The sequence below is a fragment of the Enhydra lutris genome, unplaced genomic scaffold (assembly GCF_002288905.1).
Source record: "Enhydra lutris kenyoni isolate GAN:26980312 unplaced genomic scaffold, ASM228890v2 scaffoldscaffold22, whole genome shotgun sequence".
NCBI classification, from domain to species: Eukaryota; Metazoa; Chordata; class Mammalia; order Carnivora; family Mustelidae; genus Enhydra; species Enhydra lutris.
The window spans coordinates 4,363,074-4,390,083 of NW_019154106.1; the positions used below are offsets into that span (position 1 = coordinate 4,363,074).

The window sequence follows — 27,010 nt, forward strand, 5'->3', positions numbered from 1 at the left end:
CACGTATCATACAGTTCCTGGAAGCATCCGATTCAATGGTCTTTGGTATGTTACGTGACTAGTTTTAAATTGCGGTGTGTATGTATGTAACACGAATATGACCGTTTTAACCCCTTTAAACGGTGCCATTGTGTGGCACTGAATTCAGTCTCATAGTGCCATCTCCACCACAGTCTAGTTGTAGAACTTTCCATCACCCGAACCCCACCCCCGTCAGCATCACGCCCCACTTCACCCCCCTCAGCCCCGGCACCCACAGCCTGCTCTCTGTCCCTGGGGTTTCGCCTCTCCTGGATGTTTCCAGTACATGGAATCCTGCGATATGTGGCTCTTAGACTGTTTTGAGGCTGTGTCTCTGCCGTAGCGTCTGTCCCTGTATCTTGCCTTTTAATGACTGAGTGATATCCGACTGGGCGGTTGGACCCCACCACATTCATGCAGTCACCTGTTGCTGGACATTGGAATTGTTTCCACTCTCTGGCTGTTGTGAATGCTTTTGTTCAAGACCTGCTTGCTGCTCTGCTGGGTGTGAGCCTGGAACTGTGGCCCTGGGGTCTGATGGGACCTGTGCTTCACGCGTGGGAGGACCCGCCTCCCACGCCTGGGAGGACCTGCCAGGCTGAGCCCCACAGCACACACATTCCCACCGTACCTGGCGAGGGTGGCCGTTTCTGCCTGTCCCGTGGCCTCATTTTAAAACCCAAGTGGGACATGTCTTGGCTTTTGAATCCCAGACTCCTTATTTCGTCCCTCTTGGCCTTTTCAAGTTCCCTCTCATGTCTGCTGTCCTGTGCCCTCACCTGTGGGCCCACAGCCATCCCGCGGGAGGGCGGCCAAGCCACCTGCTGCTCTGCCTGCCGGAGCCCAGCGCCCGGCTTGACGTGCTTCGGAATGTGATTTCCAGTCCCACGCCTGCGCGTCTCACTTTGAAAAAACTTGAAAACCTGAGTAGTTCCTCTGTTTCAGGAGTGGTGGCTACTTTTAAACCTTCAAAAAGGGGTCCTGGAGATCTCCCTGCCACCCCGAAGCTGTGTTCACGGCAGACAAAACTTGGCGGGTGGATGCATTTCCTGATAAGCCGGTGGCCTTACTTTCTAGATCGCTCGTGTGTGTGGTAGCAGCTCTTGACGATGGTCTCGGAAGCCCACCGCCCTGTCTGTGACCTGCCACCTGGGCTCTCTGACTTCAGGGCGGGGCTGGTCAAAGTCAGGGGCCCCGCCCCAGCCCTGTCCCTGGAGACCTGGCCTTGACCTGGGGCTTGGCCTTCCCCGTCTCTGGCTCCTCATTCCTGCCCTGGTGTCCCAGGCTCGCCCCACACACCTTCCCAGCACTGTCCTGAGTCACTGTTGAGTAGGTGGGAACAGGGCTTTCATTAAGGGCCAAATGATGGGTAAAGACGAGTGAGACGTCCTTGCTGGGCGAGCCGTGATCTTGTCACTCCGGAAGTCACTCCGGTGATCTTGGTGATGCTTGTCTGGAGAGCTGGAAGGACAGTAAGGGACGAAGGAGTGCGTTTGTGTCTGTGTTGCTGATGTAAAGCCGTCTGGTTAACTTAGTTTCAGGACCTGCAAAACCAGCTTGGTGGAGTTGTTCCTTTTTTTTTTTTTTTTTAAGACTTTATTTTTAAGGGGAGCCTGGGTGGCTTAGTCTGTTAAATGACTGACTGTCGGTTTTGGCTCAGGATCGTGAGATCAAACCCCATATCATGCTCCCCCCGAGCATGGAGCCTGCTTGGGATTCTCTCTCTCCCTCTATCCAACCCCCGAATTGCTCATCCTCTCTCTCTAAAATAAATAAATCAACCTTTAAAAAAATTATTTTTAGGGGCGCCTGGGTGGCTCAGTCCTTAAGTGGCTGCCTTTGGCTCAGATCAGGATTCCAGGTCCTGGGATAGAGCCCCGCCTCAGGCTCCCTGCTCAGCGGGGAGCCTCCTTCTCCCTCTCCCACTCCCCCTGCTTGTGTTCCCTTTCTTGCTGTCTCTCTCCGTGTCAAATAAATTTAAAAAGATTTTTTTAAATTATTTTTGATTAATCTCCTTTCCCAACGTGGGACTTGAACTCACGACCCTGAGATCGAGAGTTGTGCGTTCCTCGGACTGAGCCGGCCAGGCATCCCTACTTGGGGATTTTTATATCTTGTAAAGATGTTTACGTTCTTCCTAAAGCACAGATAAGGGGCCTGTGTTTGAACTTGGCGGGTGTGCTCTGTGTCAACCCTAGTATCTGGAGTCCGTGAAGCCCCTGATGAAGGAGTCGGACTTCAGACGGATGATGGTTCTAGCAGAAGAATTTGCGGTCACCCTTGGGCCCAAACTGCAGTGGTACCTGAAGTTAAAATCCTGGTGGGCCACTAACTACGTAAGTGCACGTGCTCGCAGTCCGACGATGCGTTCGCGTGCCAGTTCGTGCCACAAACCCGCCGGGCCTCCCCACATGGGGCGGGCGGGAGGAGCCGCTTGGCGGGCTGTACGAGGTGGGGTGCAGGAGGAGGTGTTCCTTGTGACTGGAGGGAGCCAGAAGCCGGGGCTGGAGGTGGGCTGGCGCGCATGCCGTTTAAATCAGGCACCGGCTGCAGGGATGTGCTGAGCTCGCACTTGGGCTTAGGCTCCCACACAGGCTGTGGCGTGTGTCCCACCTACACACTTGCACCCGAGAGCCGTCCTGCACCCCGGGGGCCCCGCCAGCCCTTGAGGCTCCCACTGAGCTCGCCGGTGCTCTGTCCCCTGGGCCTCCCGCAGGTGAGCGACTGGTGGGAGGAGTACATCTACCTGCGAGGACGGGGGCCACTGATGGTGAACAGCAACTACTATGCCATGGTGAGTGCTCTGGGCGGGCATAGCGGGCGTCCCCACGGGCCCGCGGGCCACCCCAGAAGCTCCTGCCCCTGCTCCCGCTGATCCAGGCTTTCTGCCGGGGCCCAGCCCCTGCCTGCCGTCCCTGAAAGCTGCGTGTGGCTGTCCCTTTGTGTTGGCCCCGAGCCACTGCCGAGAGATTAGAGCCACAGAAATACTCCGGAGGCCATCAGTGGTCCCTCTGCCTGTCATCACAGCTGGGTGCTGCGTTGTGATGCCGCGGTGATGTGTGGGCCTGTGTCTGCGCCACTCCACAGAGCGTGGTGACAGGTGGCCACGGCTCCCCCAGCCCTGGGATGCCAGGAGGTTCTTGTCTTCCGCAGCATGGATGGCCTGGGAGGGCTCTTCCCGTTGTCTTGTTGGAAGCCTCACAGCTGGGGCTCCGGTAACCGGCATTTAATAGCTTTAATAACCGGGCAGCCTCGTTCTTTGTCCTTTTTCTTCCTGTTGGTCACTTTTATTTGCTTGTAAAGTACAAACCTGTCCAAGTGTAGGAAATGCAGTTCCGATTTCTTTTCTGTCAGAGCGGGGGTGATCTCACACCGATGGAAACATTTTAGCAGTGCGGAAATGCTCTCCCGTGTATTTGGGTGAGCGTGGCTTTGCCCACGGACGTCCTCTGTGCCGACACGGGTTTACCTTCTCAGGACTTGCTGTACATCCTGCCGACCCAGATCCAGGCAGCGAGAGCGGGCAACGCCATCCACGCCATCCTGCTCTACAGACGACGGCTGGACCGGGAGGAGATCAAGCCGGTACGCAAACTCACTGCTCTAGAAACTTCTTTTGTGTTGGCTTTGTTGACCTCGTGCACAGGCTCGAGGCCTCCTTCGATAGGTCCTGTCGTATCTGTATAACGTACCCCTGACATCGTCTCCACGGTCCAGGGCGTAAACACATCCATCACCCCCAAAAGTTCGCTTGTGCCTTCTGTCTCTGGGTCACTTGTACTGTTCAGAGCTTTATGCAAATGAAATCGTGCAGCGCTCGCTCGCTCGCTCTCTCTCTGGTCTTGCTTCTTTTACTCTCCGTAATTACCGTGAGATTTAATGCTCCTGGTGTGTTCTAAGTTCCTACTGTATGTCACCCCGTGATCTCAGCTGGAAGAAGCTCTTGTTTACCTTTGGAAGAAAACAGTTGAGCGGGTGAACAAGACATTTCTTTCCTTAGACAGCCCTTTGGTAGAAGCGTCAGTTTGGAAAAGGTTGTGGTGTAAGTGTGAGGTGACAAGTGATCCATTAGAAGGCGTGACCTCTGGGCAGGAGGGGTGCCGGGGCCAGAGCCCCGCCTGCGCCCCAAGCCCCGGCCGCGCCCGGCGGGTCTTAGCGGTCAAGGTTGGCGGCCCAGCGAGGAGCTGCCCTCGCATTTCCGAAGAGACGAGTCAGGCACTGTGTGCACGGAAGACAGATCAGTGTTTCCTTTGCTCCTTCCCCCTTCCTCCCACGCCCCCAACCCAGGAATGTTTGTTAGTTTGAAATGCATTTTTGTTGTAGATTCTTTTGTTGGGATCCACGGTTCCGCTCTGCTCTGCTCAGTGGGAGCGAATGTTTAACACATCGCGGATCCCAGGCGAGGAGACGGGTGAGTGGGGCCCCTTGGGGAAGCCTGTTCGCTCCGTACTCACTGCATACGGGGTCACGGACAGGCAGCACACAGGTTCATGCTGACCCCTCCTGAGAGTGAAGTTTGAGGCTCAGGAATGTTCCTTCTGTTGAATTTCCTCGGTGTTCCTTAGGCCCGGGCATGTGACTTATCTTCAGAATCAGTTTATCTTTGGCCGAAGGCTGTCTCCTGGGGTGTTCCTCCCAGGTCTGGCCAGGAATATTCTTTTCTTCATCTGGCTCCCTCGGGAGTGTAGCTCTGGCCCACACTCATGGTTCTGGTATAACACACGGTGGCCTGTGCTCAGGAGGCCGGGCCTGGCCTGGGACAGCTGATCCCCACCCCCGGCCGTTGCACAACGCTAGGAGGCCATGTGTTCTGAGCCAGGACGCCCTCGAGAATGAGAGGGAGAGACATGTCACCACCTGGGACTGTTCCGGGCCAGCTAGGGCTCAGGCTGTGCCACCTGTGAGCCTCCGGGTGGCCCTGCAGGTAGCAAACACAGGTCACTTGCCAACAGACAAACCAGACGTCATCTGAGCCCTTTCGGTGGGCGTTAAAATGAACCCACAGCTGCTTTTTACTTTTTTATTCGTTTTAACCCACTGCCACTTTCGAAGCTGATTGTATAGAGTCCCGAGCTGATCTGGCTTTTGGGGGTGTCATTACAGCGGGTACCTCTGGACTATGAGCCCCAGGTGGGAACTTGTCCCATGGTGGTAGGCGTCGGGGTCCTCAGACACCGAAACCGGCCACTGGCTAAGCTTCCGGAAGTGGATTCAGCTTTCCTCGGATCCGGGACCCAGACGCTTTCTGAAAACTCACTCCAGCCTGTTTGTTTCTGGCTCGAAAACCTTTGTTTCTCTCAGTCTGGAGTCTAGTGATCTGTGGCCAGATTTTTGTGAAAAGCAGATGAGTTGGCCAAAAACAGCTTGGGGACAGTTGGGACCGTAATAGCATGCTTAAAATTTTTTTTTTTTTTAATTTTTAAAAGTACTTATTTCTTTTAGAGAGAGAGAGCGGGGGACGAGCAGAAGGGGTGAGAATCTCAAGCAGACTTTTTTTTTTTTTTTTTTAATTTAACTTTATTTGTTTGTCAGAGAGAGAGAGAAGGGAACCCAATGTGGGGCTCGATCCCAGGACCCTGGGATCATGACCTGAGCTGAAGGCAAACACTTAACCGACTGAGCCACCCAGGGGCCCCAGTAATAGCGTTTTAAAAAATGATTTTAATAAAGTGCCATATAGTTGTTCCTTTTATGCATGGTTTCATGTTCCGTGGTCTCAGTTACCCACGACCAGCCACGGCGTGAGAGCTGGTGATTCCCCGTGACCTCAACCTAAGCCTGTGTCATACCTGTGCGACTTGTCTCCCGTCATCACGAGAAGAAGGGCCAGGACAGGTGTTTTGAGAGAGAGACCACGTCCACATAAGCTCTGTTAGCACAGGATGTAATCGCTCTAGGTTTGCTGTTGTTAACGTTGTACTGCACCTTGTTTGTAAGTCAGACGTGATCACAGGTCCGTAGACTGGAGAAAACAGGCGTGCGGCTGGGGTTCGTTGTGCTCCCCGGCTTCCGGCATCTGTGGGGTCTTGGAACACCTCCCCTCGGATCCCGGGGTGCTTCTGTACTTTTCTCTGCCCAGGTCTTGTGCCTCATCTGTTAGTTACTCCTAACTCCCTTTCTGTTTTTGTTGTTTCAAGTGTATTTTTGAGTTGTTGGCTCCTGAATATATTAGTTTTGGGGGCCATTGTAACAAAACCTCGTAGCCTGCGGGGCTGAAAGACACTCGCTGTCCCCACATCCTGGAGGCTGAAGCCCGAGATGCAGGTGCAGACAGGGAGCCCCCCGGGGCCTCTCACCTCCCGTGTGGACGGCCGTCCTCTCCCTGTGTCCTCACGGGGTCATCCCTCCGTGCCTCTCTGTGTCCTGATCATTTCCTACAAGTACCCCAGTCATGTGGGATTAAGGTCCATCTTAATCACAATGTGTTAATAGAATTACCTCTTTAAAGGCCCTGCTTCCAAATACAGTCGCTTCCGAGGGGGGTTCCAAGCATGTGAGTGGGAGGGGCTCAGTTGGGCCCAGAACTCTAGGGTAGAGGAAGGCAAATGTGGACCCTGAGCAGCTACCCAGCTGTGTTCTCAGTAATTTCAACAGCCGGTTGGGTTTTCTGGGGTTCATCGCGGCTGCAAGAGGCCTGTGTTCCCATGCCTGTATCTTTCCCTGATCAGAGAATCCCCGATTTTCCTTTCTTAGTTTACCGTGCGCTGGCCAGGACCTGGTGTAGCGTCTGAGTGGAAGTGATCCTAGTGTGCAGCTTCTTTTATCTGACTTTGAATGAAGGCTTGAAGGGCGTGTTTGCCGTAGTTTTCTGTAAAACCCTTGAGCAGACCGCAGTCATTGGCCCGAGATCATACGGGCAGTGAGTGGCTGAGCAGAGCTGAGACGGAGTCAGATCTCTCAGCTTTGATCCGTACCGGACTGTCTACAGACTCTTGAATGGATGGTCGAGGCCCACCGAGGGACACGGGGGGCGGGGTTGGGGCCGCAGGACGGTCGGGGGGCCAGGGCCGTGCTCAGCTCTCCCTAACCCCCGCCTCTGGGTTCCGCGTCCCGCCGCAGACACCATCCAGCACGTCCGGGACAGCAAGCACATCGTGGTGTTCCACAAAGGGCGCTACTTCAAGGTCTGGCTGTACCACGACGGCAGGCTGCTGAAGCCGCGGGAGATCGAGCAGCAGATGCAGCGCATTTTGGACGACCCCTCCGAGCCTCAGCCGGGCGAGGCCAAGCTGGCGGCCCTCACGGCTGGAGAAAGGTGTGTGGCTCCTCCATGACATGGGTCTGGCCGGTGGACTCGGGTCAGCAGGAGGGGTGCATGGGGGCGGGGCAGCGGCGCTGGGGGGCGGGGCTGGAGCGTGGAGTCCGAGTCCCGCCCCTGCTGGCCGGCCGCCCATCCAGGTGCCCGGGGTGCCAGGGCTCAAGACAGACAGGAGTGAGGCTCTGCGGCAGGGCTGCGGGCCTGCTGAATTCAGGACACTGGCTCTGCCACAGGGGTGCAGACTGCATGTTCCATGCTGGGAATGGCAGAGAGGGTCCCGTGGACCCCCCTATACTGGGGCTTGACTCGGCCGTTTAAAAGGCCCACCCGAGGGCCCCGAGCGGGTGTATGAGAATCTTCTGGTCCAGGGGCTCCTCGAGCAGTGAAGGTTGGAACGGGCAGCGTGAGCTGGAGGGGAGGCCCCGTCCCAGCAGCCCGGGGGTGTTAGGCCATTGCTGTGCCCTCACCAGGGCTGGAAGGAATGGCGGAGGGCAGTGTGTCCGGGGCACGAGCTCCCTCCCCGTGTGCTCACGAGCATCAGTGGCGCAGGGGGCAGGTGGGCACAAATTGCGGCTGAGGAGTGGGCTTGCCTGGGACCCCCTGCGCCGAGGGGCTCCGTGGGCGGCCGGCCCTGAGGCTCCTCTTCGCGTAGACGCTGAGTGTATGTGCTGGCCCATCACCTTCTTGTCCCTTCACACAGCATTAGTGACCATCCTTGCTGTCACTGTGGCCCCTGGCAGACGGTGATGACTGTGGTCCCGGCCAGGGGGGTGTGGGGACCTGGTGTTTATTGGGGGTGTTGGTACCATAGGCTACCTCAGCGAGCATTCGGGGAGAGAAGAGGGCAGGAGACAGGCCAGATGACCCTGATCTGGAACGGTGGGTGGGTGAAAGACAGAGGAGGGCCTGTGTGAGGGTCCTAGCAGCCATTGAAGGAGCCGTGGCTGGGGTGACTCTCAGGAAGTGGGTGTCGTGTCAGCTCCTTGTATCCCATGAAAGGTGGGACGAAAAGAATCCCATTCTTTGGACTCCCAGGGGTGCTGCTTATCCCCAAGGTGTCCTGTGGCTGTTAGTAGCATGGACTTGGGTAGGACAGCTTGGGTTGGAAGCTCTTCCTGCCACAACGTAGCTGTGAGCATGTCTGTGTGCCTCAGTTTCCCCCTCTGAAAGATGGGAATGGTAGTGCTGGTCAGTGAGCTCGTACGTAGACAAGGGCTGGAGGGGAGCCGGGCAGGAGGGACGTGCTCACAGCCCCTGCCACAACGTCGTCAGGATGGTCGCTGGCACGGGTGCAGGGAGCCCTGTCTCGGTCGCTAAGTTCAGGGCTTGCATTCTCGTGGCCCATCCAGCGTTCAGTGAGCGGAGGTACGCGCCGGGCTGGAGGCCTGCCGACCGACGGTGCTGTCCGCTGCAGACAGAGTCATACATGTGCAGTTTCCCTTAAATTCCTACAAAACTGAAAAATGCCATTTTGAACACCGCACGTAAGGAGATGTCCCCACGTTCCTGTAGGTTTGACTCTAAGCCTTGTTTCAGAGTACCCTGGGCCAAGTGTCGCCAGGCCTATTTTGGACGTGGGAAAAACAAACAGTCCCTCGATGCCGTGGAAAAGGCAGCATTCTTCGTGACGCTCGACGAAAGTGAGCAGGGGTACAGGAAGGAAGACCCGGACGCGTCCATGGACAGCTACGCCAAGTCTCTCCTCCACGGCAAGTGCTCTGACAGGTAACGTGGCTGCCACCAGCCTCAGGTGTCTCTGCCCTGAAGGAATGAGGCTTGCACAAGAACACAGCTTTGGTTCTCTTTTCTGCACGCGCACACATGTGCACACACACAGTGGAAGAGTTTTTTCCCTCTCTGTTGCCGCCTACCTCTGACCGGAGGTGCTGGCAAGAGGGGTGTCTGCAGACGCCTGGAACTAGGCAGGAGAAGGTGGTTGATGGGGCTGAGCTGGGTATCGGCTCTGGCCTGCTCCCTGAGCTCATGACTCCTATAGCCTCCTTTTCCTTGTCTGCGGAGCCGTCCTGCCTGCCCTGCAGGTGGGGGTGAGGCTCGTCCCAGTGTGTGTGTGTGTGTGTGTGTATGTGTGTGCACGTGTGTGTGCAGGGGCATGGCCTCCCTGCTCCCTGCACTTGCCTCATGGGTCCCTTCACGTTAGAATAACGTAATCGCATTCTGCTGGTCTGCAGCTCAGAACGGCTTATCTTTGTCTCTGATAACAGAGAAGTGACTGATCTAAGTTCTCTGTGTGCTCCTCCAAGCACTCTGCAGAGATTTCAGAGCGTGGGCCAGCCTTTTGGGGGCTGGGGGCAGAGGAGCCCAACCCGAATAAAACAAGTACGTGACTTTCATTTGCTTTCGGTCTTTTTGAAACAGTTAAGTCCTGTGAATGTTTCTTTCCCACGTAGGTGGTTCGATAAGTCTTTCACGTTCATTGTCTTCAAGAACGGGAAGGTGGGCATGAACGCAGAGCACTCCTGGGCCGACGCGCCCATTGTCGCGCACCTGTGGGAGGTGAGTGAGCATAGCTGTTGCGCACCCATGGGGGGTGAGTGCAGCTGTGATGCAGCTGTAGGAGGTGAGTGAGTGCAGCTGTGACGCACCTGTGGGAGGCGAGTGCAGCTGTGATGCAGCTGTGGGAGGTGAGTGAGTGCAGCTGTGACGCACCTGTGGGAGGCGAGTGAATGCAGCTGTGACGTGAGCGTGGCACTTACTGTTGCCAGTCCTGACCCCAGACGACGTTTCATCGTGCGGTACCCATCTGATTACAGAAGGCTTTGTGACACACATTGGCACTTCGCGTAACATGAATTAGCTAAACAAAAGGCCTTCGTGTCTTCATTTCCTACACTAAGTTTCCTTAAATAGAAACACATTTAATGCCATCTCCGGGTGGAACCAAAGTGACGGAATGGTGGCTGGTTCTCGCTCAGGGACTCCAGGGCAGAGCTAAAGCAAAACCATCCCTTCTTTGCTGTGTTTTCTAGACTCTTCCCATATGCCAGGTATTAGGCCGACTAGAAGCAAGCACATTAAATCCTGGTTGATAAAAATGCAGCCTCGTCATTTAATTCTTAAAATTACCAAGTAATTTAAAAACTGCCAAACCCCTGCCACCTGGTCCCTCTGCCCAGCTTGTTAAAATGTGGTGTTGGATTGGCCCTGCCACTGCTTTAAACTTTAAAAAATTAATTTCTCCCTGAAGCGTTGGAACCTTCTTTGCGTTTGGCACGAACCATTGAGGAAGGTTTTGCTTTCTTAACTTACCCTCCCCGGTTCTTGTTTGGAGGAATTTCTGAACTCTGGGATTGTCAACAGTGGACCTGATCCAGAAATTTCTGTATTATCCTGGTTTGATGAAGCTCAAGGTAATTTTTTGTTAAAGCAACAAGGCCTTTTGAAGTCACCCTGAAAGCCCAGCTTGTGCTTTGCAGTCTGCTGCCCTGGCAGGTGGAGCTGGACGACGGGACAGCGGGCTGAGGAACCCACCGTCCTTCATGGGCCGTGGCGCTCACTCGAGGACTGGACATGATGAAATCATCATGAACTTGTGAAGATATCTTAATGCATGACTGCATTCTTTTCTTTTTTTTTTAATTCCTCTGAAGGCTTTGAATCTCAATCTTTATTTTTAAAATATTTTATCTGTCCATATTTTCCCTAGAGTTATAAATCCTAGGCCATGTCCTGCTGTCTCTTGCAAGACCTATGCACGCGCTCCCTCCTCTGCCCAGAACACTCTTTCCCTGGCCACTGGCCCCGTCAGGCCTCCGCTTCACCGCACTCCCCCCGGCCCCTCTGCCTTCTCCCGGTCCTGGGTTAGGAGCCCCGGATGCCCCCTCCAAGACTTCTCCCGACCGTCTTACCCCTGGCTGGGTCTGGGCAAACCCTAACCCACTCTTCCTTCAGCCAAGTGAGATTCTCTGTGTGGGAAAGAGCATACAGGGAAAACAGTGTCACTGAACAGCCTTTCAGATCACGGTCTGGTCCCAAGACTTGAAGACGATAAAAGCGGTCAAGTCTCAGAAGGGTCTTCGCCGCCACCCGTCTGCTGATGCCAACGGAAGCTTAGCCATCCTTTCAACTGAAACTGCACGACGACTCAGCCATCTCCGGCCCCTGGACAGAGCAGCCGGACTCCGCAGGGGTCCGTCGACACAGCAGACTCGTCCAGACCTGCGGCACCTGTTCCAAGGACTCCCTGAGTAGTGAGCGCATGACAGCTGGTCTCCGTGAAGGAGACCGCACTCGAGCCACGGGCAGTCTGGACGGCACAGGGTGACTTAGCCAGGTGGAGAAATCTGCGTGTTGACAAGGCCGTCTCCTATTTTAAGTGCTCTTGGAGGAGAGAAGGGTAAAGAGATTGCATGGACAGCCCAAGGCGGTCACTCGGGTTCCTGCCAGCAGACGGAATGGCCTGGGGCTCCAGGGACCGGACGTGGACCCCAGGAGCTCCCTGCAGGGATGGGAACCGACACACTCTCTTGTCCCGGAGGCCCGGGAGCCGGTCTGCCCGTGGCGAGGCGGTCAAGAGCAGATCTGGTCAGGGACGCCTGGGTGGCTCAGTTGGTTGGACGACTGCCTTCTGCTCAGGTCATGATCCCGGGGTCCCGGGCTCGAGTCCCACATCGGGCTCCCAGCTCCATGGGGAGTCTGCTTCTCCCTCTGACCTTCTCCTCGCTCATGCTCTCTCTCACTGTCTCTCTCTCAGATAAATAAATGGAATCTTAAAAAAAAAAAAAAACAGATCTGGTCAGAGCTGGATCCTGCTTGCCGCCCACATATTTCTAAAGCTTCCATGTGTTGGGCTCTCTGGGGTCTCTGATGTGGAGCGGCTCAGACACAAGTAGGCTGGCCCCTTCGCTTGCTCGGATCTGCGTGGACGCCGACCACACGCGCACACGTGGCCGCCTCCACGCACCGCCCCCGTGCTGGAGCCCCGACCCCTCTCACCCGGCAGTGCCCCCAGCCAGACTTGGGGTCGGGTTTTGGTGTGTGTGTGTGTGTGTGTGTGTGTGTGTGTTTGCCTCCCCCACTAGGATGTAAGCTCCCCGAGTGCAGGGATTCCTTTTTTTAGAAAATCTTTTTATTATTATTTATGGAGAAAAAATTGACATACCATAAACTTCATCTTCTTAAAGTACACAATTCGCTGGGTTTCGGGTATTTACCAGGTGGTCATACCACCAACACCGCCATCTACTTTTAGGATGTTTCCCCACAAAGGGGACTCCTGCTCCTCTCCCCGCCCCCACCAGGCAACCACAGATCTACTTTCTATCTCTCAGACTGTCTATTCTGGCTGTCGCATGGGTTGTTTCCACACTCCAACGACTGTAAGCACTGCCCCTGGGAAATGTTCGTGCACACGTCTTAGGCGAATGCGTGTTTTCATTTGTCGTGTGTGCACCCTGGAGGAGACTGGGGAGGTCAGATGGCCAGGTTTAACGTCTTGAGGAAAAGCAGAAATTCTGGTCTGTTTTGTTCCCCATTCTCTCACTGGTGCTCAGAGGGTTGCTGACTCATAGTAACTGCTCAGTAAATACAACTGAATTCATCAGTGTGGGTGTCCTCACCAGGGGCAAGAGAAGGCCCCAGCTGTGCCCGGAGCCTGGCTCATGGCGAGTGTGGACTGGGGCACACGGCTTCCTCCCTGGGTGGCTCGGCCTCCTCATTTTTACGCAGTTGGGAATAACGGGGCCTGCCTTCCGGGCTTTCTGTAAAGATTTGGGGGATGGGAGGGGTCGCCCCCAGCGGGCACCTGGGACCTGGAAGCGGGCTCTGCATGTGCTGGAGTCCTGGCTGAGCTGCTTGCCAGCCCACAAGCTGGGGAGCCTCCTCACGTCCATTTCTCTCCCCTCTGGAATGGAAATAACTTTTCCGTTGGGTGGCTGCGTGGAGGGGGTCAGGTGCAAATGGGCATCCTGCTGGCACACCCCGGGAGGCACTCCTGCTGTCTTCATTACATCTCTGTGAAGAACGAGGGTCTGTCTCCCCTGGGGGTCGTCTCCAAGATGCTCTAGGTAACAGGGTTCACCGTACTCCTCTTCCCTGACCGGCGCATGTGTCTTCATTTGCGACAGTATGTCCTGGCCACGGACTGCTTTCACCTGGGTTACGCGGAGGACGGGCACTGCAAGGGCGACACCAACCCGAACATTCCACACCCCACGCGGCTGCAGTGGGACATCCCGGAGGAAGTGAGTCCCAACGACCCAGGGTGGGGATGAACGGAAACGGTCACAGCCCAGGGCCCCCCCCCCGCCGCGTCCTTGCTGAGTGGGCACCGGCTCAGCTGGAGGCTGCAGACAGACTTGTGTCCACACACGGGCCGTAGGGCTGCTTGCCACAGCTCCTGCTGCCTCCGGCCCCAGGAAGTGGTTCTGTTTCACACTCTGGCAAAGATTGTCGGTGAGATTTCCAGCTCACATTTGGCTGGATAGCACAGTGAACAAGGAAGAAGCAAAGTCACTTCCTTTGGGGTAGAAATACTGTGAGATCACTAACTTACTATTTCTGTTTCTCTCAAAGATTTTCATACAGAGGCCACTCGATAAAAGGAAGCATTTTGGGGAAGGAAGTTTAGGGGCGGAAATACCACATTTCTGCCCATCCAATCCAAGCAGGCATTCCTGGGGCCCGAGAAGCACTTCTCGAAGTAGAAAATGCCTCACGTGAGGCTGCCGTCTCAGCCGGGCCTTCCGTCCTGCATCCCCAGGGGCCAGCGTGAGCTCCTCAGAGCAGTGTCCCCACTGCCGAGGTGCATGGGCTCGGGGTCCTTATACCTGACCAAGTCGGTCCCCGGGTATTTAAAATGTTTCTGTAGGTTTAGCTTTCTCGAGAAGTTTTAGTTTTCCCAGCACAATGGATCAGGAAGTCCAGAGAAATCCCTCCTGCCCACCTCCCCCGACCTAGCACACACACGCCCATCCCTGACATGGGGTCAGTGTCGGCCTAGTGCATTCTTGGCCTTTGTGCGGATGTATGAAGACCAGTGTCCGCGCACAGCCTCACGCTGAGCAGTTTCATGGCCCCAGATGTGGGCACTGCCGGTTCCTCCCTGTCCCCCGCCCCCATGCCCCTGGCACCCAGAGGTCTTGTCACAGTCGCCACAGTTGGCCTCGTCCACAGTGTCCCGTTCGTGGAATCCTGTCGAACTCGGCCTCTGCAGACCGGCTTCTTTGCCTTAGTCTCATGCATTTAGGGCTCCTCCCGCGTCCTTGTCCTTCCGTGGCTTGGGAGCTCATCTCCATGGCGTGGTCGTACCATGGCCCATTCGTTTTTTAAAATTGGGAGCTGGGTCGCCACAGTAGATTTCACAAAACTAAACTCTGGACTGTGCGGAATGCCCCATGGGGTTGTGTGCAGACCAGGAAGCCGGAGTCCCCCACGGGCATTCCTCCTGCTCGGGTCCCCCCGGCACTCCTGGGCGAGCGGTGGGGGGCCTGTCATTCCCGGACTGCGGCTCCGGGATGACGCCTCCAGGGAGGACCGGGAAGAAGATGCGACGTGTGTCCGCTCAAGCAACAACTCTGTTGGCTGCACGAACATCTCGTCTCTGCGAGGAATGTCAGCAGCCTGGGCTCACATCTCTTTCTCCTTTTTCCTCTAGTGTCAAGAGGTGATAGAGACTTCCCTGAACAGCGCCAGCATTCTGGCAAACGATGTGGATTTCCACTCGTTCCCGTTCCACACCTTTGGTAAAGGGCTGATCAAGAAATGCAAGACCAGCCCGGATGCCTTCGTCCAGCTTGCCCTCCAGCTGGCACATTATAAGGTACGAGCCGGGGCTCTGTGGCGAGCACTCGGTCTGAGCACCTGCCAGGAGCCGCGTGCCCCGGGGCTGGGGAAGGCCGGACGCCTGTCCCGGGGGCCGGCCGCAGGCGGGGTGGGATGCGGTGAGCAGAACCCCTCTCGGTGGGTGTGGGGCAGGTCTAGAAAAGACGCAGATGCAGGACAGCGGAAGAGGTAACATCAAAATCAGAGAAACCGGGAGAAGTTAGGCCGGAGACCGAGTTCCAGCTGACTCTATGGTAGTTGTTCACAAAGGTGATCAAGTCACGAAGCTTCCTTGCCCCGAGGAACACACTCACTTAAGTGTGTGCTCGCAGAGCCGTCGGGCAGAAAGGGCCGTCGTCGAAGGGGCGCTTTGTCTGAAGGAGCGAGGGACTTACAGACCCAGTAGCCAGATAGAGGAGCTGAATCTTGGAATTAGCAAGCTTGACCTTAAAGACTGCTGAGCACGGGGATGCACCACGTTTGGGCGATAAAAGAGGCGCTGCCTCAGACACAGAGTTTCATAAGGGGATGCCAGGCTCCATGGTAATACGTTTGCAGATCTCGAAACGATTTTCCACAGCGACAGAAGTTAGTGAAGCTGACCCGAGACAAGGTAAAAAGCCAGGAGGTGGTCAGTTCCCATGATGAAAGTCCGAAGTCGGAGGCCTGCCCGGTAGCGGGACCCTGCTCAGAAGTGGCTTCGTTGCTTGGAAGAGGGTACCCTGGGCATGATCCGGAGCTGGATAGAGCCGCCCAGCGGGTGTGGAGTGCCTCGCGGGGGCTCCTTAGTCCTCAGAGCTGCTGGGGAAGGCCTTGCTGATCTCTGCCTCTCGCACGAGCAGGAGAACTCCCTTGCCTGAGACCCGCCGCTCGCAGTGGCATGGCTGAACTTGGATCCAGGCAGGCTGGTTCTGGAGCTCGTGTCTTAATTGGAGGGATGGCGAGAAAGAGCTGTAGACCAGTTTTGCTCATGAACGAACGTGCAGAAAACCTAAATGAGATATTAGCAACAAGAATGCAGCAGTGCAGGAAACATGTAAAAGCAGCAGCTTATGGGGCCAGTGGCCAGGGGCATGGTTTGGTATTAATAAACCCAGAGACAGATTAAATTATTATTTGGATCAGAGAAGAAAAAGGACAGTCCTCTCGACAAATGCTAGAAAGACATTAAAAACTTGGCGTGTGTTCCTGATAACGGCTCTAAGTAAGGGGAGCTGTTTCCCTATCGTGATAAGTAGCATCACGGATCAGTAGCCAACGTGTGGCTTGAAGGGTGAATGGGTGAGTAGCCCCATTAAGGAAAGGATGAGGCTGCCTCCACTCTAGCATGTCCAGCATCCTCAAAGGCCTTTCCATAAGTACAGTGAGCACAGCTGATGGGATGACTGGGCAGGAGGGGGATCAGTACATCTTCTGATGGGAATGGAGGTGGCAGAGAAGCTTTTGTGATGAAGGAGTGTGCGCAGGAAGGAGCCTGGTGCAGAATTCTATGAAGACCAGTATCTTCCTTGTCCAGCACTTGGCCAAGTAGAAAGTACAACAGGCCGGGGGAATGGGAACCAGGGACAGGAGTCTGGGGTCAGGCACACGTTGGTAAAGCAGCTGGGACTTTTGGGGAGGAAGGCAGAGACAGTCTCCAAAAGGAAGACAAGGCTGTGGTTTTGGCTGGAAAATCTCGACCCCGCAGAGGCGAGTGTGCCCAGTTCACACGTCCAGTGTCGACACCGTCTGAGGTCTGGAGGTGATTTTCCAAAGGGAGCTCGAGCGATTGATTTTCAAGTTCATTTAGAAGAAGTGACGTCTGAGAATAACCAGTAACATTCTGAAAAATAAAAGTAACGAGGTGGACATTGTTTCTTCCAAAGCCTAAAATGTAGAAATTAGAAGAGTTTAGTAATGAGCAAGGTGCAGTCCTGGGCACGTCTCTGGGATAGAGGCAGGATTTAACATCGCTGGGAGGGCATGGGTTGGTGAGTGAATGGGCTTGGAAAAATGGGCCAAGGGGTTCCTTTTGGGAAGCAAATAAACAGCCCAGTAGGCAGACAGAGTCAGCAGGGGGTAGTGGTTCACGAGAGCAGAAAACTACAAATTGCTGGGGAATGTACGTGGGAAATTTAGTCTTGCTAGGAAGCCCGTAAATGCAGCGTAAGTAAGACTGCACGTTTGCTCTGCGATTTGCAAAGGCCTTTCAAGTCCGCGCTTGTACAGGGCAGTCTAGAGAGGGAAGAGCGCGTGCGGCCCGAGGCTCTTCCAGCAAGAAATGTGCGTGACCCTAACCTGGCAAATTCTTCCTCGAGAACTGTACTCTCTGAGGCCCGGTTCGCAGAGATGAGCTGCACCAGGCCCCTCGGTAAAAGTTTGAATCTGTCGAAAGGGTTATCAGTGTGAAATGTTAGATTATCGTGTTTTTGTACAACGGACAGTTGTGTGTCCGTTAAATGTGTCCGTGGTGTGTTCTGTGAACACACTTGACCATTGGCACCATGTGAAAGTTTTATTTCTTTACTATGGTGATCTGCAAACTCGGACCCACGGCCCACTTCCCGCCCTTCACCTGTTTTCACGTGGCCCTTGAGCTAAGAATGGTGTTGTATTGTTAATAATTGAAAAAAACAAAAAACAGAAGAATGCTGTCTTGTACGTCTGTATATCACATGTCACTTCAGCGTTCACAGAGGACGTTTGCTTAGCATTCAGTTGGACGAATGGTCCGTGGGTGTTTCGAGTGGACTGAGCAGGTGCCACGTACGACCCATGAAAAATATAAGGCAGATCTTTCCATGCAGAAGTTCTTATGTACAGGCCCCGTTGAGGACCAGCTGTGTTAGGGACATGACTCTGTGGAGCTGTGGTTCTGACCCTTCCTGGCTCAGCTCAGAGCTGCAGAACCTTCCCTTGGCTCTTTGTAAATGCAGATGTCCTGTGTGTCCTGGGGGGGTCTCCGTTCCAGGCTTCTGACCCTTCGCTGTGCCCTGGACCTTGCACGAAGTTTGGGAAAGCCTTGGGGATCCCATCTCAGCATAATGTGTATAAAGCATGAAAGGAACTACGTAGGGTTACGGAGATAATCAGTTAATAAAAATGCACATCAGAATATTAAATGTAAATTTATAGCACAGTGAGTGTAATTATGCACTAAATTTGGGGTGGCAGAGCTAATGACTACTGTAATTTTGAAGTCGTGATAAGCATAGATGGTATTTTGGGACATCTGCAGCAACCATAATTTGTTGTGCAAATAGCTATGATTTTCTCTCCAAAGTCACCGCACTGTTGATAATTACTGTGGTTTGTTGGCTGTGCTTCTACTTGCTGTATTTCATTTTGAGGTTAGTAGAAATTAAAATGTATCTATTTTCCCTTCCGAGTTAACATGTTTCAAAGGTTAGTGACCATTGGTCTGAACCCTGTCTGCCCTTCCAACCTCCTGTCATAACACACCTTGTCTCATTCACTCAGCTTTTGCCACACTGGCCTTTTCGCTGTGCTCAGATATGTCCAGCTCTTTGATACCTCAGGGCCTTTGCACTTGCTCTCCATCAGTGGTTGCTGTGTCCCAGATTGAGGTGTGGTCGGTTAGGTCTCTGCTCAAGTCCCCCATCTCCTGTTTAAAATGGCTTCTGCCCCCTCGCTCTTCTGTCACCCTGCCTTGTTCCTGTTTGATGCCCCGTCACTGTGTAATATCCTGTATCCCCACTTCTTCTGTTAGAACCTTTGCCCCTTGAGGGCAGAAACATGATCAGTCCCCAGTGCCAGGAATGCGCTAGCCACGGAGGAGTAGATAGACGTTGGTAAATAAGTCACGACCGATTGAGCGAAGACACTTGGCAGAGGTCTTAATTTTAGTCCACAGCCATTCGCTTCCTGCTTTTGGGTCATGTTTGTTTTTCATTTAGAAACTAGAGGTGAAAAATTCCCCCAGGTGCCACCAGCCTGAACCCTGAGCCCCGGGGCAGCCATCCCAGGGTGTGACAGGTTTGTGTTCTCACACCGTGCATGTCCGCATCCCCCCCGACCATGTCTTTTGACCCAGCTCGTTAGAAACTGGAGGTGCCCCCCGGATGGCGGCTGGTTGCAGCAGGTGGAGTGGGGCCGCTTGGCTCTCGGGGGGCCCGAGCACACTAACATGCAGTGCGTTTGCCGACAGGTTTCCAGACGGTCGTTTACAAAACCGTGGGTATCGCGCATGACCATGCTGACACAGTGAAAGTTTGGTGTTGGAGGGTGGACCTCGCAAAACCAGTGCATCCGAGATCCCAAGCTAACGTTTATGGAATGCCTAAATGCCAGATTCCTACTTTTTCCTATAGCTCCTCCTCTCCCCTCCCTCCGCCTTGTCACGTGCCCCTGTGAATCCTCCCAGGCATATCTGATGACCGACCTGGGCCCTTGCTTACCTGCTCTGTTCTTATTCTTACTCTGCTTAGAGTAGAATGAGGAGGTAGAGCCCCTCTAGGAGCCCACTCCAGGCAAAAGTAATGACTGGTGTGTGGAAGGAGTGCGGTGAGTCAGCAGCTCCTGCGCCGCGTGTCGGGGGCAGCGCGGAGGCTCCCTCGGGGGGCGCCGCAGGTGGACGGCAGTGAGCGGCGGCTGGTCGCAGACCTCCTGGCCTGTGTTCCTCACCCCGTGGCCTGCTCTCCTCGTCACTTTACAGGCAGGACTGGGGGAGGGACAGAGCCCCGAAGGCCACTCACAGGCATGGCCCGCTCGCCAGGAACTTCAGCCTTGACTCTGGCACTAGGTTTTGCTTCACGGTGTCCGTTGGTGGCAGGGTGTCCTCTGTGTCCTTGGGGTCAGTGGGGCCCGGATGCCGAGAAGCGTTGTCTGCAGGAACGACTTGGGTCCACAGACTGCCGTGGCCACTTTCCCGTCCAGATGGGAAACCTGGTGTCTCGGGGCGGGCCCGACGGCCAGGGGCGTCTGCAGGGGTTTCCCTCCCACAGGGCATGCATGGGACGCCCTGTGCTTCTCGGACCCTGTCTTGCTCCTCCTGCCGCTTCTCCCTGGAGCCCCCGCTGACCTGTCCTCCCGTCACCTGCAGGGTCTCAGCCTCAGGTGCTGCCTCTTCTGTCCTCCTGTCCCCCTTCTAGTCCCTAGACCCTACGGGGCCTCTGCCTATCTGGCTCCCCACCCCTCACTGGACATGGACTGCTCTGCCCCGCACCCAAGAGGCTGGTGTGGCTGGATTCAGACTGATTTCTCCACTTAAAAATACCGAGCTCCGGCTCTGCCAGCCCCCTGGGCAGCCCCCTCTGTGCCCCTCCGTGCCTGTTCCTCACGCCTTCTCTCCGACTCCCGGCCCCTCGCTGCTTCTCCAGCCTCAGCAGGCCGAGCTGCCTTCTTGGTTCAGCAGGAATACGAGAGCATTCCAAAGAGACCTCCTGACCGCTCCCCCCACGGCTACCCCTTCTGTTTCATTTCCCTTCCTGTCCATTGGGGCAGCTGGCCCCCTGCTCTCCTGCTGGGGGACACTGCTCCTGACCTGTCTCTTCTCTCCCAGGTCATCCTCATTGTCATCCAAACATGGTGGAACATTTCCTGCCAACACCTTGTGTCTTTTAATAATTTCCAACTGTTGCATGGCCATCTCCTTGTCACGTCTTCCTTCCATAAGTGTGTCTGCACTCGGATAGGTGTGTGAAGCTCAGGAAATTGTGCAGTGGCATCTGTTGCATCTGGAAATGGACCCTGGGCTACCCAGAAACTGACCCCCCCACCCCTGGGCCTTTCCAAAGCTAATGACGTCTCCATCTGCCTGCCGCACAACCCCGTGTGAAGACTGATAATGACTAAAAGCTAAAGCTGACCGTAACCCATCCCTTCTTGTGCGTTAGAGTCCATCAGCGGGCCCTGCCTTGTATTAAAGTACTTTTCCTCTCCCAGGACATGGGCAAATTCTGCCTCACGTACGAGGCCTCCATGACCCGGCTCTTCCGAGAGGGGAGGACGGAGACCGTGCGTTCCTGTACCATGGAGTCATGCGACTTTGTGCTCGCCATGGTGGACCCCACCCAGACGGTAAGGTGGCGCCAGGCCGCGGAGACCCCGCACACGCCTTCTCTCGGGGCGTCGTATTCAGCTTCTCTCCCCGCTGCCTTTCAGGGGAGCTGAACGTGGTCGGGACACGCGCAGAGAGGTTAGCATTAATCCACGTGGACTCCCTAGGAGTCTAGAACCTCACAGAGCATGGGGAGGCATGGGAGTTGGTGCAGTGGGACAATCCAAGGAGCTGGGGTGTGGGTGAGAAGCCTGGAACCATGCCATAGAACCTTCTACTTGGGGTCAGCGGAGCCCGCTGCCCATACCCAAGGTCCCCGCACAGGCTCGGGGCTCCGGCTTTCCCTCGGGTGGCCCCATTGGCAGCATGAATCTGGGGAGGAGGGCAGACCCTCAGGGGGGCTTCTGCTCTGGCACGTCCCTCCCGCCTGCTTTAATGGTGCCATCGGGCCCCTGCGGAGAAGGGCCCCTTAGGTGCGTCTCGGAGCCTGTGGGGTCCATCCCGCGCAGCGTGACTGCCCCGCCCCTTTACTCAGGTTGAGCAGAGGCTCAAATTGTTCAAGATCGCCTCCGAGAAGCACCAGCATATGTACCGCCTGGCGATGACTGGCTCCGGGATCGACCGCCACCTCTTCTGTCTTTACGTGGTGTCCAAATACCTGGCCGTGGAGTCCCCTTTCCTGAAGGAGGTCAGTTGCCATGGCCGGTGGCAGCTCTCCCAGCTCGCTGGCTAAGCCGGGACAAAGTCAGGGCTGCCTCGCCAGTGGGAAGTGGCCTCCCCCAAATGGGTCCTGGGGCTCTGCTGTCATCACAGTGTCCCGTCCAAGCTGTGACCTTAGTGCCGTGTCCCTTCAGCCCCTGGGGAATGCTGTGCGTCACACGTACCCTCCTGACCTCCTTGATGTAAGTGACCGCAAGCTCGTACCATAGTAAGGTGCACGCAGGTAACTAGGACGTGAGGAGCGAGTATTTATTAGTCTTGTTTTTAATACAGTTTATTTACTTTTAAAGGTGTGAAATTTAACTTGTAATAATGCTGTGTTGAACAAGCAGCTTGAAAAAATTCCTGAAAATTAGCTTCAGCCCAGCACGGCCCCCTTCCCAAGTCTTAGTTTGTGTGTCCGCCCCCTTTTTTGGGGGGGTGTCGGCCCCCCGGTCCAGACACCCTCTCTGCACATGGACTGGCCTGAGCCAGCAAGAGGCCTTCCGGGATGCAGACCTCCTGCGTCTGAGACCACCCGGGGTCCCAGCGAGCCTTTCCCTGTCTCCTGCTGGGGCTGCTGCGCAGGGACAGAGGAGGACGGCGCTGGGAAAGGTGTCATTAGAGAATGTCCTTGTTTGACGCTGCAGGTCTTATCTGAGCCGTGGAGGTTATCGACCAGCCAGACTCCGCAGCAGCAGGTGGAGCTGTTTGATTTGGAGAAGAACCCGGAGTACGTGTCCAGCGGAGGGGGCTTCGGGCCGGTAAGTGCCCAAGGGTAGGTGGGCACGGAGCTGCATGCCCGGGGACCGGCCGTGCCCGCCCGCCTCCGCTTGGGGTCTTCCTGAACCCTGAGCACTCCTTGGTACCTTGTGGGTCCCTCCCCGCCCCACCAGGAATTCGCAGATGATTAGTGCAGGGACTTATGCTGTCTTGTATGTGGAATGTGAGACAGTCCTGTTTCCTCATCGTCTCCTTCCCCGAGGTTAAACGTCAGCTTACCTGGTTCTGTAGGTTGCTGACGATGGTTATGGTGTGTCCTACATCCTCGTGGGAGAGAACCTCATCAGTTTCCACATATCTTCCAAGTTCTCCAGCCCCGAGACCGTAAGTACAAAACCAAGTTGCCTTTCCTAAAGGCATATTTTTGCCATTTTCTTTTTAACTTGACAGACATGTTCTTCCTTAATTTGACAGGAAGTAGCAGTTTAACGACATGCTTTTTTCCTCGGTTTGGACATTTTGAGATAAAAGAATTTTTAAACTCTTTCACCTAATTTTATTTTATCGTTATTATTTTTTAAGATTTTATTTGAGAGAGAGAGAGCGAGGCCGTGTGCATGCATGAGTGGAGGCAGTGGAGGGACAGCGGGAAAGGGGAGAAGCAGGCTCCCCACTGAGCGGAGAGCCAGACACGGGGCTGGATCCCAGGACCCTGAGATCATGACCTGAGCTGAAGGCTGACACTTACCCGCCGAGACACCCAGGCTCCCCTCTTTAAAGTAATTCTGAAGAAATGATCTTCTTTGGTGGCAAATATTTGTCTTTGCCTATAGGGCTGGCTTTAAACCCTAACGAGGGAGCGCCCGTGTGGCCCGCGCGACTCTCAGACCCTGATATCAGAGGGTAGATGGAGGTCAGGGTGCACGTGTGAAGGAGGACGAGTACAAGATGATGGGGGGGGGCGCCCGGGCGGCTCAGTTGGTAAAGCGGCTGCCTTCGGCTCAGGTCATGACCCTAGGGTCCCAGGATCGGGTCCCACACCGGGCTCCCTGCTCCGTGCGGAACCTGCTTCTCCCTCTGTCCATCCCCCTGCTTGGGCTCGCTCTCACTTGCTCTCTCTCTCTCTCTCTCAAATAAATAAATGAAATCTTTAAAAAATAATAATAATAAGATGATGCAGGGTCTGTGGTGTTCTGTGGGAGTGGAACGTGTGACCTCCTTCCAAGCGTGGCACACTGAATCCTGGTTTCTTTTCTGCCTTACCACATTGTGGATCACCTGAAAGCATGGCCAAGTTCGCCGTTAGCAGAGAGGATTGGAATTCATTTATTTATCGCGCTTTGTGTAATGCGTTGACATTAGGGGAAGCCTTACATCAAGACCACATCCGCGCGAACTTAGAAATGGTTACACCTCTTTGAACCCGCAGCATTTCTCCGGAACGTGTCACTTCATGATTCAGGCGCTCACCCAAAGCTCAGAGAACTGGCCAAAAGGAACGTTTGTCCTCTGAGTCAGGTTCAAGGCTCCAGCATAGGGATTTCGACGTTGTAACGTGCGTTTTTGTCTTTTGTCTTTGCGCGGAAGGACTCGCATCGCTTTGGGAAGCACCTGAGACGGGCGATGATGGACATCATCGGTTTGTTTGGGTTCGGTGCCAACTCCAAAAAGTAACTCCATTAGAGCCGCGGTGAAGCAGAAGGAGCTCATCCGCCAAAACCAAATGAAGAGTAGCTGTCCGATCCCGAGTGTAGGTCTGGATGCAGAATTGCCCCCACAAAACTCAGTTTTCCTTTCGTCAAGGGTTTGGTGTTTTCCTTCTTATAGAACAGCAGGTCTCCACCACGTGAAGTCTGACTCCACTACTTCCTGGCAGGTCCCAACTTCGGGGATCTTTTCATCAAGTGCCCCCCTACCCCCGCCCCTAAAAATGTTTGCATCTGCCTGTGGTGACTGAGGGACGAGACTGTGGTTGAGCTATTGAAAGGACTGGTGGGGTTGTGACTTCACGCATTGGGAGCGCAAGTGGCACGTTTCCTCGGGGGGAGGGGGGGCGACCGGACACCTGGTACTCACGGGCGTTTACTACTACCCGAGCTCGTTTTGTTCAGAGAGGAATGCGTTCAAGTTCTGGAGATGTTAACCGTTTGTAGCTGACGCGCGTGTAACGCACTAACAGAAACACTGTGCTTCTGGAAACAGTTCTTATCACTGTGGGTCATTCCGTCACTGTCCATCATCTGGTAGCTCGTATTTACCTCTCTGTGTTGGAAGCGTGCCGTCCACCTCATCTCTACTTTTACTGACTGTGCAAGTCTTCAAAACCCAGTGCCTTAAAAGTGGAAGGCCCAGAGCGAGAGGGAGACCGTGGGAAAGATTTCCTGGGTCGGGTCGGTCTTCAGGTGGAATTGTGTCTTACTCCATTCTCAACTGAAACCCTAAATCAGTGTTTCCTGTGGTTTCCCTGCCCCTAGAAAGACCAGTTCCCTCCTGAGGGCAGCTGGGCTGGATGTCCCCGCATCAGACGGCCTTCCTTGCATCATTAAGCTATGAAAGAAAGGGTGTGTGTGTGTGTGTGTGTGTGTGTGTGTGTGTGAGAGAGAGAGAGAGAGAGAGAGAGAAATGGGAAGCAAGAGATGTCACGGTCAAGTGTGATGTGTCTGGAGAAGAAAGCATGAGCTGGGCCTCCAGGTAGCTGCTCACCCAAGCTGACAACAAAGGCAGGGCGTGACATTTACCACTGACAAAGGAACAAAGCTTGAGAAACAGGAAGAATAACCTCAAAATGGTCAGGAGAGTGCAGGGCCAGTAGGACCCAGGAGTGCTTTCCTGTCCCAGCTGGCAAGAGATAGAACCACTGTCCTTTCCAGAGGAGATGGAGGGTGATAGAGACCATAGGCCGCATCATCTCAGTGATGGACGAAAGTGTCGCAGGTGCTAGGTCTGACACAGCCCGCCCTTCAGGTGGGTGTGCCTTCATCTGGAAGCATCAGATCGACCAAAAAGCAATTATGCACTGAATCGTCTCCAGGATTTAATGTAAAAAATAAAGGATCATGGAACGGGAAAGCCCCATGGCCTCCACGGCCATAACGACCAGCTTAGCTGTCCATTTTCAAAACTGTATTTTTCTGACCACTTTGTTCTGGTGGGGCTCGCCTCTGTAAGAGCCGTGCACTGCTGGGATACCATGACCAGGCCGGACCGTCGGAGGAGACGGGTGCTCGCTACAGGGCGTATGCGTGTTTTGTTTATGTACATGTGATAATGTCAAAATCCCACCTAAATGGGCCAAAGATTTTTTTTTTCCTCTTAAAAGCAAAAATGAAAACACACACAAAAAAGCTAAAATGAAAACCAACATCTACAGTAACAAGCCCTACCCCCCCTTCCTTCATGGTTCATAGTGAAGGAGGTGTGGGGGGGAATCGCCCACTCTGTCCCCTGGGGTAGGCAGGTGTGGCTTCCAGTCAAAGCTGGCATCAGTCGCCATCAGAGCCACCCCAACCCTGCAATACTGACCACTGACCTTAGCGTTCCCATGTGAATTCCAGTGTCGCCGTGTAGCACTCAAACACATTTGGGCTCGTCTCTCAGGTTTAAATATTTCAAATGTAATTAATTGTTGTTAACCAGTGCAGTTATCAATGCAATTGATAAAAGAAGGAAGAGTGGTTTTTATTGTACATGTTGAAAGGAGGAGGGAAGAGTATTATGTATTTAATTTAATTTGGAATAAACCATAGTCTTAAAGGAGCTGTGGTTTGAATTTGTTATCTTGGACTGTCCATTGCATGTAAATACAGATGCTCTTTTGGATGTAAATCTGAGAACTGCAGTATGAATGTTATCATTAATAAAACATTAATCCCAGCCTTTGTTCCTGGTTCTTTTGTAATATGAATAAGGAGGTTATAAGTCAGGGGTGGAAGTCCAGGAGCTGGAGACCTTTGGAGAGAGACCGCAGGCGGCTTACAGGAGGCCCAGTGTGGCCTCAACCAGACTCACTGACCTGGCTGAGAAGGGCAGCTGCCAGGATGGGCTGTGGGTTTCCACTCTGTGTTCATGCATTCTCTCCCTGCTCCCACGCCCGTAACAGTGTCCGATACGTAGTAGGTTCCCGAGTATCTGCTAAGTGGGTGCGTGAATTCAGTTTTCTCGGTAGTCTTTCTTGAGCACCTACTGTGTGCTAAGCTCTGCTAGGTACAGCGGGGACCCCACGAGGTTCTGGCTGTGGGTGGAGCTCAAATCCGGTGGGAGGACGACAGAACCAAGACAGCCATTCCAAGGATCTCCAGTGTCCCAAGGGAGATGAGAGGATCACGTGTGGGCAGAGGTAGCTGGCTGCGAGAGGCAGCTGATTTGAGGGGAGGCCTGAGTCACGACACAATTGGCTTCGGCTGATCCCGGCTGGAAGAGCATTTCAGAGTGTCCCAGAGGTCCTGAGCCTTCGAGTCTGGCTAGGTCGTGACTTGCCCAGGTGGCTGCGCATCCGATGGCATGGGAGCTGCCCCTTGAAAATGTGGGAATGG

At 54.5% G+C, this 27,010-nt stretch overlaps 1 protein-coding gene across 4 annotated transcripts in view; it reads left to right on the forward strand.

Annotated features, from left to right (window-relative positions):
- Positions 1 to 26,351, forward strand: part of LOC111149387 (carnitine palmitoyltransferase 1A) — a 49,697-nt gene extending 23,346 nt beyond the window's left edge. For 2 of the 4 annotated variants that reach the window (XM_022506406.1, XM_022506409.1), the window contains exons 6-19: positions 2,220 to 2,357; positions 2,738 to 2,815; positions 3,499 to 3,606; positions 4,345 to 4,432; positions 7,081 to 7,276; positions 8,816 to 9,004; positions 9,688 to 9,793; positions 13,363 to 13,479; positions 14,892 to 15,056; positions 20,942 to 21,076; positions 21,592 to 21,744; positions 22,406 to 22,519; positions 22,770 to 22,862; positions 24,066 to 26,351. In XM_022506406.1, the coding sequence (XP_022362114.1) occupies positions 2,220 to 2,357; positions 2,738 to 2,815; positions 3,499 to 3,606; positions 4,345 to 4,432; positions 7,081 to 7,276; positions 8,816 to 9,004; positions 9,688 to 9,793; positions 13,363 to 13,479; positions 14,892 to 15,056; positions 20,942 to 21,076; positions 21,592 to 21,744; positions 22,406 to 22,519; positions 22,770 to 22,862; positions 24,066 to 24,152 (1,767 nt within the window). In that variant the 3' untranslated portion in view covers positions 24,153 to 26,351. Of the gene's footprint in view, positions 1 to 2,219; positions 2,358 to 2,737; positions 2,816 to 3,498; positions 3,607 to 4,344; positions 4,433 to 7,080; positions 7,277 to 8,815; positions 9,005 to 9,687; positions 9,794 to 13,362; positions 13,480 to 14,891; positions 15,057 to 20,941; positions 21,077 to 21,591; positions 21,745 to 22,405; positions 22,520 to 22,769; positions 22,863 to 23,907 lie in introns of all 4 variants that reach the window. The other 2 variants (XM_022506408.1, XM_022506407.1) reach the window with 2 other exon arrangements.
- The last annotated feature ends 659 nt before the right edge of the window (positions 26,352 to 27,010 follow it).